Source organism: Ptychodera flava, chromosome 4 (genome assembly GCF_041260155.1).
Source record: "Ptychodera flava strain L36383 chromosome 4, AS_Pfla_20210202, whole genome shotgun sequence".
In the NCBI taxonomy this organism is placed as follows: Eukaryota; Metazoa; Hemichordata; class Enteropneusta; family Ptychoderidae; genus Ptychodera; species Ptychodera flava.
Window position 1 is genome coordinate 3575381 of NC_091931.1, and position 12704 is coordinate 3588084.

The following is a 12704-nucleotide window of genomic DNA, read 5'->3' on the forward strand; positions in this document are numbered from 1 at the left end:
ATCATAATATCTGCTACAACATACTGTGCACGTCTATTCTTCCCTTTATTCAGTACATTAGTATTGGAGATACAACAAAGCATTTTAGAATATACATTTTGTCAATGAACAAAATTCACATTTTCTCTGCCTTTGTTGTTCCTTTCTTTTCCAACCATAATGATGTGTATCTCTTTTCTTTTACAGCCACTGAAGAGATTTGTTGACAGAGTAAGGAAATTCCAAATACTTAATCATCAAATCTTTTCAATCTTGAATAAGTTTTTGAAATCCAGTGACTCTGATAATTTGCCAGTGGAGCAGGTACGATGTTACCAGCCACCAATCCATCAGTCTGTCGCTAATAGTATTTGAAGACCAACAACATGCTCCATAGTCTGCAATATCCCATGAACTATCTCTCAGATACCGTATATCAAACAGGGTCATGTAAAAATTCCATTAATTCTTGAAACTATTTTCATCGTAAACGTTATTCTCCAAAAGTTCATAGTTTATCTGTTTAATTGACTTTGTTTCATACCAGGTAACATACTTTTCAAATGACACAAACCAGTCATATAATGTACAGTAACAGTTTTTAACTGAACAATTTTCAACAGAAACTGTCTTTTAGATATTGTCGATCACTATTTTAACAACGCATAATGATAATTTGATGATGTTGTGAATGTTTTGATAAAATGATAATTTAAGGATTGAGGAAGAACTAGAGTTTAAGTATGTTTATTAATGATACCTGTAGATACAAAAACAACATCAAGCTGAATTGACAAGCGTCAGATTTTCTTTTTGTGGCATTCTTAATTGTCTCTCAAATGCGTATAAATATTTGTAATGGTATTGTTACACTGTACATCATACAGCATCAAGAAAACCATGAACAACTGCGTTGTGTCATTTTGGTCTTTATACCCTAACTTTGTAGTTTAATATTGAAAGCAAGTGACTCTCTAATTTCTGTAGAATATTAAATCTACCAACGACAGCTGTAGATAACAATAAATACCAGATGTCTGATACAATACTAACTAAGCATGAGGGGCAGTGGACAATATAAGTATCAAGTATTATTGAATGCCATTGTAACTTACATTATAGTCCTTCAAATATTCTCTGTATTCTTAATGTCTTTTCATATTTTTCCTGCTTTTGACTTACAAAAAATGATATATATAATTGACATATCTTTGTTTCATTTTGTTTATTATTTATATGTCCGGTATTTAGAAGTTATTGTGAATGAGAAATGAATCTTTTCCATATGGTGAATGGTAGAGTGTATTGGCGGTATATAAGGAGAGAAGTTAGCTCCATGGCAGCTACAGATATGGGTAGCTTGGTGATATGCCTTGTATTTGTACAATCTCATTGTAATGTCATTTTATTAAAGCTATTGGAATTTCATACTTCTAATGGCCTTCGAAACCTAGCAATTTATGTTATATGAAATTTTAAAAAGACACATTTCAGTGCATGTAGCTTGCATGAAGCTATAGATTTGGCTTTATGTATTCAGTGTACTGAAAATGTTGGTGTAGAAAACACAGATTACCAAAGTACACTGATATTGGTGGTGTAGAAACACTGATTACCAAAGAATCTGTTGACTATTTCAAATGAGTCAAGTACAATATGAGAATTTTCCCCTTGTGAATCTCACATGCCATTACTTTTCATTTTTTTGTGATGTATAATTTAAACAAATACTGAAGAATAGTTTTGTGAAGTATAACAAAAAATCACATTTGTTATTCAGTGACTTTTATTAGTTATAATTAATTAGATATACATCTTGTTTAATATTATGGTGCTAATAGTTTAACACCTTATGTAGATACAAGAGTCTGATTGTTCATGAAAATATGATTTGAAAATCAGAAGTCCAAGCATAATACTATGGTTTGTCCAGGCAACTTTCCTTTGAACAGTCGCAAGATGTGTGCATAAAAGATAATAAATATTTATTTGCAGTTTTCATATCAGTATCCACTGCCGTTGGCTAAAATTACATCCGTTTTCCTGATCTTTCTGTAAATTGACTAAATTAGACATGATATTGGTTGATATTGTAGCAAACATTTCATTTTATTTCCATTCACTTATGTACAGTATTTCCTGTGTTGTATATTTAGGAAATAAAGCAGTTTGCAGCAAATACCACACATGTGATTTCTTTATGAGACCTACATAGAGAAATCTGTAAGCTTAAAATGAGAATTATCATATCATTAGAAAAGCAACATGAATTTGAACCATTTCTTTGTTCAAGAATATCATTTCTTCCATGTCTAGACTCTTAATATACAAATATAAAGATTTTATTTACAAGTTTTGTTTCTCAAAGTTGTATTTAATATACTTTGTGTATTTAGTGTGTTGTACACAATGCAGCATATAATTAATGAACTTAAGTAATCTATTTGAAAAGGGGATCACAATTCTTACAATAAATAGTAAGATTACACAGCTGACAATCATTGTCAGGGTATACAAACTGTTTTAGCATACCTGTAATGTATTGCATTCATTTTTGCATTGATTGAAAAATAACATTTCCTTCCTTGCATTTTACAAACTTATATTATTTGTTAGAGTTGTCATGCCAGCTTTTGAGACTTACCAGCTATAGCTGATTAATCTTGTTGGTAACATCAGCTGTATTTTAAATGTAAGCAATGATACTTTCATGGTATTTGTACGTGTTCATTGTTAAACACAGAGAATACTTGTTAAGGGTTGATGGAAATAATTTCAGCTTTAGCAATCACTGCCTAGTAGCTGCATGTACTATAAAACATGTCTGTTCTTTGTTTTTATAATCAATAGTTATCAATCCTGTCATACATTTCACATCACTGGCTTTGTATTGTCTCACACATTTCACATCACTGGCTTTGTATTGTCTCATACATTTCACATCACTGGCTTTGTATTGTCTCATACATTTCACATCACTGGCTTTGTATTGTCTCATACATTTCACATCACTGGCTTTGTATTGTCTCATACATTTCACATCACTGGCTTTGTATTGTCTCATACATTTCACATCACTGGCTTTGTATTGTCTCATACATTTCACATCACTGGCTTTGTATTGTCTCATACATTTCACATCACTGGCTTTGTATTGTCTCATACATTTCACATCACTGGCTTTGTATTGTCTCATACATTTCACATCACTGGCTTTGTATTGTCTCATACATTTCACATCACTGGCTTTGTATTGTCTCATACATTTCACATCACTGGCTTTGATTTGTCTCATACATTTCACATCACTGGCTTTGATTTGTCTCATACATTTCACATCACTGGCTTTGTATTGTCTCACACATTTCACATCACTGGCTTTGTATTGTCTCATACATTTCACATCACTGGCTTTGTATTGTCTCATACATTTCACATCACTGGCTGTGTATTCTTCCAAAACCTCCACAGTTTTGAACATTAATATCCCTTGCTGTAATACATGATCTACGAAATGTTTAGGAACAAATGGCTCCTGTCAGAACCATCACGTATGAGGTCATTATCGATAAAGGTGAGCTGTGGTGTAACACTGTGACATTTCAGCATGTTTTATATCAGTCCATAGCTTTCTCAAATAACAGCCCATGTCAATTATTGAGTGACCTCCTTTTGAGGTCAAACATCCAGTTATACATTTCTAGAACATGTGGCCCACATTTATCATGGTCTGTAATAGATCAACGACACTTCTGTATTTTTCTTTGGCAATGGTATATATCAACATGCTATACATTAAAAACAAAATTTATTTGAAAAACTTAGTTCTTGGTTAAAAGGTTTGTTGGTGATAGATTTTTCTTGTTTCTTCTTGTGCTCGCACTGAAGGGTTGACAACCAAATGAGCAATCATGGCTTCTACAATAGGTATATTAAGATGTGATGTGTTGTAATCAACATCATGCAGAATCTGTTATCTACTGTGGCTGAATTATTGTTAACCCAATACTAGTATCTCCAATTTAGGACTAAGTACTGAGACACATGTTGACATAAAAACATTATGTAAAATGGTTTCATCCTATGTATGTGTGTGTGTACTTTGTGTCTGTGTACACATACACAGTCATGGGTAACAAATGATGAATTCCAATGTCTGTACTTGTCTCATGTCTACGTTAAAAACTTGAAACTATGTAATTATCTTCTAAATAAAAATCACCACTATTAAGATACTATTTGCTATGTTGATTTGATTGTTCATCACTTGGAAGACTAGCTGCAAGATGCTGACATGCAACATGGATGAATCTGTGTCTGTGTTAAGCAGAGAAAGGCAAAACAAGTAAACTTTGAAACACAATTGACTTCAATCTATACAGAGCCTATACCAAGGCCAAGAAGTTGCTATCAGTTGGAATTTGATTATGTGTCATTGAACCTGTGTGTAAGGAAACTTGAATGTGAATATGTATAGTGAGTTACAAGGATGTCTGAATTAAGTAGAACCAATTGAAGAGATGAAAGACCACACAGTGACACACATAGACATGTAATGGCTCAATAACCTTCAATACTCAGACAATTATTTCCACATGTGTGATGTACAGAAACACTAAAAGGTTTATTCTTGTCTGATTGTAAGGTTAATGTTGTCATTTAAAGCTTCCTGTTCCTTTTGATGATTTTACAATAATTTCGTTCTATACGTTAAAACAGTTTCTTGTTTTCCAAGATAATGTCAAAATAACTTAGAGTTCAACTTGTCAGTATTGGTTGCATGTGTGCAACATTTAATCATGTCACAACTCAATGTTAGTCCACAACAGCAGCTCACAGGCCAGTATACAGGCTCACAAAATACAGGGGCTGCTTAGGTAGGGTGTAGACTAGAGCCTGTTTGTAGTTTCCAGTGGCATGGAACAATACTAAGAATAGGGAGAGGTTCCATGAAAACAAGTAGGTTGCCTAGAATTCTGTTTACGTACACACCATATGTGACCAGTGCCTGCCCATCAGAGTACCATATGTGACCAGTGCCTGCCCATCAGAGTACCATATGTGACCAGTGCCTGCCCATCAGAGTACCTGAAAAGCAGAGGCAGAAAATAACGCGTAAGAATTAAGAAAACAGCTGTTTTTGTTTTACAAAGCGAATTCCAGGACATCACGAACTGAGTGAGAACGCCGGCATGTTTAGATTTTGATGAAATCCCTCGGAGAGCCTGGGGATTCAAATGCAAAGTCTTATTTACATCCCACATAAGACGAATAAAATGAACTTGCTGAACTCTTCATTGGCAAAGTTTCAGAAACATTGCATAGCTAAGCTAATCTCCTAAGTAAAGTGGAGTGGTCAACTACTTGAACTGACTTTAACTTTTATTGAAATGTCACTCAATTCAGTACTGCTTGTAAGCTTCAGAGAAAGGTTGAGAAAGTGGAGAACTTACGCTATCTGTTAGAAAAATTCCCAACTTATTTTTGGCGCCTGTGTGCCAAAGGTATACTGGGAAGGCAATATCACCATTCTGTGCATCAGTCTGTCTGTCTGTCCGTCCTTCCATCTGTTGATCAAACTTATGGAACTCATAACTCAAAAAGTATTGCACCAAATGTGACCAGCTTTGGTATGCTGAATGTTTGGATGAGTATCTAGAACTGAGTGGGATATCATGTATTTGATATTTGTTCTAATTAGCATAAACTTTGCATATTTGTAAATTTTTTTTCAATTTTTAGCTCCCATAGCCATATGTATATATGGCAATGGAAGCTATTCTTATAGGCTAGGAAAATGTCTGTATGTATGTATGTCTGTATGTCTGTATGTCTGTACGTCTGTATGTCTGTATGTCTGTATGTCTGTATGTCTGTCCGTCAACATCAAAAACTCCAAAACCGCTGTACATTTCATCTTGATATTTGGTGTGTACATGGATGATGGGCTGTAGATGAGATTTTGTTCAAATGAAGTTGTCATTGCCAAAAATATGCAAATTAAGTGAAAAAATGTAAAAACAGTCAAATTGAAAAAACTCAATAACCACTGAGCAGATTACATGAAAAATTAGCATGTAAGTACTTTGGGCTGACATGAAATGATTGTGCGCATCTTGGGTCAGTATCTTGGACTTGCTATTTTTCATGAATTTTTTGTAATTTTCTCACATTTTTAGTCAAAAAATCTCCTGCTCTGAAACCACAAGTCTGATTGATTTGAAACTTGGTATGGAAGTGCATAGGAGTGACCTTTCCCAAATTTGGGCAAATCGTGGTGAAATTTGCATATTTTTAGTTTACACGTCCATAGACTCCCATGTATAAGGCAGATCTCCATAGACTCCCATGTATAAGGCCACAAAAAATAAAAATTTAGTTTCTCATCGTATTCATATTGCAAAAAGGATGCAGTGACACAATTTTTAGTCCCCACGGATGAAGTCCAGTGAGCTTATAGATTGGGTCATGTCCGTCTGTTCGTCCATCCGTGAGTCCATCCGTTCATGCAGATATCTCGGATATTTTGACAAAATGTCATGTGACCTTGATGACCTTTGATCTCAAATATACATATTTGTCCATAACTCAGTAACCACAAGTGCTACCACCCTTCATATATGGTATGATGGGACAGCTTATGACGCCACAAATTGTACCTCATTAATTATGCACATATCTAATTTTGAGCGAGCCAATAGAGCTAGAGGTCTGATTTTTGGTATATAGGGATAACTTAGCAAAACAATTTTTTTGACAAAATATCATGTGACCTCGGTGACCTTTGACCTCAAATATACATATTTGTCCATAACTCAGTAACCACAAGTGCTACAGCCTTCATGTATGGTATGATGGGACACCTTATGACGCCACATATTGTACCTCATTACTTATGCGCATATCTAATTTTGAGCGAGCCAATAGAGCTAGAGGTCTGATTTTTGGTATATAGGGATAACTTAGCAATACAATTTTTTTGACAAAATGTCATGTGACCTCGGTGACCTTTGACCTCAAATATACATATTTGTCCATAACTCAGTAACCACAAGTGCTACTCCCTTCATGTATGGTATGATGGGACAGCTTATGACGCCACATATTGTACCTCATTAATTATGCACATATCTAATTTTGAGCGAGCCAATAGAGCTAGAGGTCTGATTTTTGGTATATAGGGATAACTTAGCAAAACAATTTTTTTGACAAAATGTCACGTGACCTCGGTGACCTTTGACCTCAAATATACATATTTGTCCATAACTCGGTAACCACAAGTGCTACACCCTTCATATTTGGTATGATTGGACACCTTATGACGCCACATACTGTACCTCAATAATTATGTGCATATCTCATTCTGAGCGAGCCAATAGAGCTGGATGTCTGATTTTTGGTATATAGGGATAACTATAGGAGAGAAATTTTTTGACCAAATGTCATGTGATCTCGATGACCTTTTACCTAAAATATATGTTTATGTCAATAAATGAGTAACCACAAGTGCTATGTCCTTTGTATTTAGTAGGATGGGAGACCTTATGACAACACATGCTTTACCTCATTAATTATGTACACATCTAATTCTGGGCAAGCGAATAGAGCTAGAGATCTGATTTTTTGGCATATAGGGATTAATTAGCAATATAATTTTTTTTTCAAAATGTCATGTGACCTCGATGACCTTTGACCTTGATTATACATATATATGCATATTTCAGTAACCACAAGTTCTATACCCTGCAATTTTGATAGGATATTAGACCTTAAGATGTCACATCTTGTACCTCATTTATAATGCGCATATGTATTTCTTGGCTGGCCAATACTGCTAGAGGTCTGATCTTTTTCCCGATTTAGAACCATAACTTAGACATGCCTCATGTGTTTCAAATTGGGAACAACGACATAGACCTATGTGCCCATAGATCTCAACATATACACTCAGTGATACTTCTTAATGACCACATTTCCTGCCCATCAAGACTAATACTCCTATTACAAGTGGGGACTATGTCATTGTAAATGACTTGTTGAGTTAATGGTTGTATCACAGTATTCGATATATCTAATTCTGTATTTTTTCCATTTTATATTCTGAATAATTACATTAAACATATTTCACTGTCTCCAGTACATTTCATTTAAGTATTTTCACTTCATGCACTTTATCCCTTTCACACATGTTCAAATATCTGACCAGAGAACAAACACTAAATAGTCCAGGATGGGAGCTACAGTGTCATTGACGCTATTTTTTGTTAAAAGTCGCCTCTTTAGGAATCACTTGTCCGATAGTTCTGAAGTTTGGTTTTTAGGTTCTTAGGGATGACCCTATCGTCATTTGACCAAATTATAATAAAATTTAAGTATGTAAATATGTAGGCCCAATTTTATCATTTTGTCAAAACGTATTTTTTCAAAACTGCTGGTGTAGTAGTTTTCAAGTTAATTGATAGGTTCTTTTTTTTGCTTGTGAAAATTATTAGGAAATATACATATATATATTTTTGGTCGGAACAAATCCGTGATTAAATGCTAGTCCTATCTTTTCCAATTTAGTTTACATGTTACATAAGAATATGTTAACCATACGGACGCCATAGCAGAATTCTCTTCGCCTGATCAACACTAAATTGAAATTGTCTGGATGCAGAATTGCCTCAAGCAGGCACTTGGAGTACCCGCTGTTACAGTAGGCTTAGAAGGCAAGGCACAGTTCCTCCATGCATCACGTGATGGATTGACTGTAAGGTAACGTCCCATTGAACACTCCATGCGTCTCCTCCTCTTCTCACCTGTAAACGGGAAGCTTTTTTCCGAATTTGTGACATCAAAATATCAAAATTTTATAACTGCAGTAGCAAACGATAGCGTACTGAGTAAGATACTCGTAGCAGTTCCATCGCCCACAACTTTCCCCACCACCATATTTATCGGGGAAAGTTGTTTTTTCCTACAGAACTGCAGCAGAAGGGATCCATGCTGCCGACGTACAACGTAGGTGCACAGTACAGGCGATCGTTTAGCTGGGTAGTCTGCTAAGTAGATCGATATTCTCCTCGATCTATCGATCCCATGGTCAATATGCCCCCCTGCAACCTAAATACTCACAAGGTGTGCAACAGATCACTCAAAAAACACACCACTCGATTTTCAAGTGGCCTGCGTGTGAGTATTTGGGTTGCAGTGGCGGGCATATCGACTACGGGATCGATAGGTAGAACAGAAAATCTATCTATTTGGCAGACTACCCAGCTAACGAGCGCCTGTGCGTACGTGACCCAGACGCAAGAATTCCTAGCATACACGAATGTGTATAATTGATGTCAAGATTTTCAGTTATTTAAAAATCCACAAAAGTTACACGTACATTTATTACTGAGAGGACGAGTGGTTGATCAGTGGTCGAAGGTTTTTTCCTAAAATAGAGATATGATGGAAGTTTAGTATGCACCATGAGTTCTACTATAAATTAAAGTCATCGTGGTTGGTGGCAGAGATTTAATCTCCGACGAAGTTTTCCAGGTTCTGTCATCGTCCTTCACCGAGCTATACCACCCGTTCTCTAGCATGTTACAAGGTCACATTCAGAAATAGGTCGCCTACACGAACTGAGCTCGTTTTGTACATTATCACTTGCGAGTTGCATAGCGCCCCAATGGAGAACACAAAATGTTGACATGGAAAGCTGACAATGTGACGCAACATATTCAGAGTATTTTGGACTGTCGCCAGAAACAAAATGTTCCATGACCAAAGATACATTTACAACAACATGTGTAAAGCCTGGCACTCTAACAATTGGCAGCATTGTGGGTAAATCACTTGTCAAGTGTTAGGCGTTGAAACAGTCACACAAACCAACGTACATACATAGGCCTACATACACACACACACACACACACACACACACACACACACACACATATATATATATATATATATATATATATATATATATATATATATATATATATATATATATATATATATATATATATATCGAAGTATACAGATGTCCCCGTGGGAAATTACAGTGCTCGATTAGGAAAGCAGAGCGATATAACGCAAATTACTTCAAGTACAAAGTGTTAATTCCTGTATCCTGCTATCATCAGATATATAGACACACAGCCACAAAACGATTTAAAGTATAGCACAATTGCAGTTCTTACGTATTGACGTTAAATTGCGTTCTGTCGCACAGTTTTCCATCTAATAAATATGCTGTCACTTCGAGATTTTTTCTAAAGGAACTTCGTGCTGAAACTGCGAGAAATTCAAAATATTTTGTCTCTCGTTTATCTTCGTCGAAGCGTACACATCAAATCATCGACGATATTTCTGAGTTCTGATAAATATATTCAGATATTCACCGAGATTGAAATAAGCTTACTGTTCTGTAGAGCAGTCTGTAATCATTATGAAGACTGTAAAAGTTTTTTTCTAAAGTTTGACTACTAGCTGCTCTCTTGGTGAAGATTTCATGAAATCATGATAAATAAACACATACAACATTGTCTAGCTAGGGCACTCAGGGTCACGCAGTTTACACATATCATTGAAGTTCTTCAACTATTTAGAATGACCATTGAAGTAACACAGGTCAAGGGACATTGACAAGCAGGTAGACTTTCAGACAAGAAAAGATGCATTAACAACGACCAAACAGCAGTACAGTATGACGGCTAAGATTACGCTGGATAAATCAGTGGTGCATCAGTGCTCCCCTATATCTCCGATCGATCCTGAGATGGGTTGGAGTCGGTGAAGTTTGTATTACATCGTTAAGCTTTGCAGAGAAATGTCTTGTTTTAGCTTTTTTCTGGCCAAAATAAAATACCAATGTTTAAGTAATGGATTTAAATTTCATCAGCTATTTACTGATAACATTAGCACAGCATTTAAACTGTATTCTTACAATATTGAGCGTTTTAACATTGCAAAGTCAGTTGACGCAGAAGGAACCATCAATACAGGGTTTATAACGATGCTGATGAACTAAACTGACATGAGTTCATATCAACGGAACATTAATACTTTGGGAGAAAGCGGGATTTGTTTCATTGGGTTTCAATCGTACTAAATGACAACTGCACAGTGATGACGTTACACTCATATGAAGTACTGAATATGCTTGTCAAAATGCTGAATATCACACTAGAAAGTTGAAGCTTCAATAAATACAGGTGTTTGCTGTATGTCCATACCTTAAAGTGCATAAAATATGCATTTTTAATTTGCCAGTACATTATAATCTATATGGCCTTTATCAGCTTGGTATGACAGTCATAAAAACTAATCTGTAGGTTTGACTGCATTATATAACTATAAAATACTTAAACTTCCATCGATTATTCATATCAGTATTGAAGTCTGTGTTGCCTTTACAATATAGACCAAACGTACTTTCCACGAAACGATTGTACCACTTGTTTCATTCATTCATTCATTCATTCATTCATTCATTCATTCATTCATTCATTCATTCATTCATTCATTCATTCATTCATCATATTGTACGGATGAGTCTTGAATTTGCTCCGTAAAAAGTGTGATAGTTTAATTCTTTCGTTGTCTTCAGAAAATCAAAGCTACTCTACCCAACCGTCAGTAAACGTTCACAAGGAAGAAAGTTCAACATTGAAGCCGAAAAGAAACTCCATCATTTGTTTTTCATGCCGGTCACATTTTTTTCAGATCTTCCTGCTATTGGAGTGGAGCTGTCATAAATAGTCTTCATCTGCACTTTCTTTAGAGTGGGTTCCAACTAAAAGTAAGTGAGTGTTTTGTGTCTGTCACACCAGGCACGTTGCAGGTCAATTGTTAGTAGGTTTGCTAAATAAATTACCATTTATCCCCAATTATATCGCTATTTGTAAATCTCAGTCCTTTCCAACATCTTAGATTTTAAAAAATCGTGCTTCAGCATGAATTCAGTACAATGTGTTCCCCGATTCAGTATTACAAAGTGACAAAGCAATTTGAAACCGTTGATAGCAATGTTCATATGAAAGAGTTCAGTAAGCATGTAGAGCCATTGCATTACACAACGTAAATATGTCGATTGAACTTAAGTACGGCTCATAAAAGATACCACTATATTATCAGTTGGTGAAATAAAAATCCTTGGGTCAACTTCCCTCTGTAACACTAGTAGCTGACGGCAATTCTTAAGCATACAAAAATATAATTTCACTGGACGTTAACTTGTACAGTGTCAACAAACATTGTTCAGACCAGTGGCTTTCGACACTCCAATAAACAATGGTATTGACTGAGTAAAAGAGACCCACTACGTGTTATTCATTTAAAAGCTGACCTTCTGAGGGGTAACATCTCATTCATGGAATTAGGGTGTCCTCCCATTCCCCACTTTGTATCAACATTCCTGTGTTGTGTCACATAACCTTGGTCCGGGAGAGAATCTGGTTCGCGGCCTTATGACTTGTCAGGAACACAGGGAATACATACCTAGGCAATTCGACCCGGATGGTGTCTTCTTGGAGATTTCGAAAATGAAAATCATAATGAGAGACTTTGGCAACTGGCAAATAGGTACCCTTCGTCGACTGGCTAGGACAATGTGTCGAAATTTACGTTCAATATTATAGAAAACTTGTCCCAGTGTCCCTCAATCTAGAAACACTTCCCCTTTCACTCCAAATGGTTTGTCTCCATTGTTATTGAACGACCGGAACTCGTGTTGATAGCTGAAT

General features: G+C 35.7%; 1 protein-coding gene across 2 annotated transcripts in view; it reads left to right on the top strand.

Annotated features, from left to right (window-relative positions):
• Positions 1-4214, top strand: part of LOC139130713 (cytoplasmic FMR1-interacting protein 2-like) — a 58020-nt gene extending 53806 nt beyond the window's left edge. For both annotated transcript variants that reach the window (XM_070696481.1, XM_070696482.1), the window contains one exon: positions 187-4214. In XM_070696481.1, coding sequence (XP_070552582.1) covers positions 187-354 — 168 coding nt within the window. In that variant the 3' untranslated portion in view covers positions 355-4214. The remainder of the gene's footprint in view (positions 1-186) is intronic.
• Positions 4215-12704: the final 8490 nt, after the last annotated feature.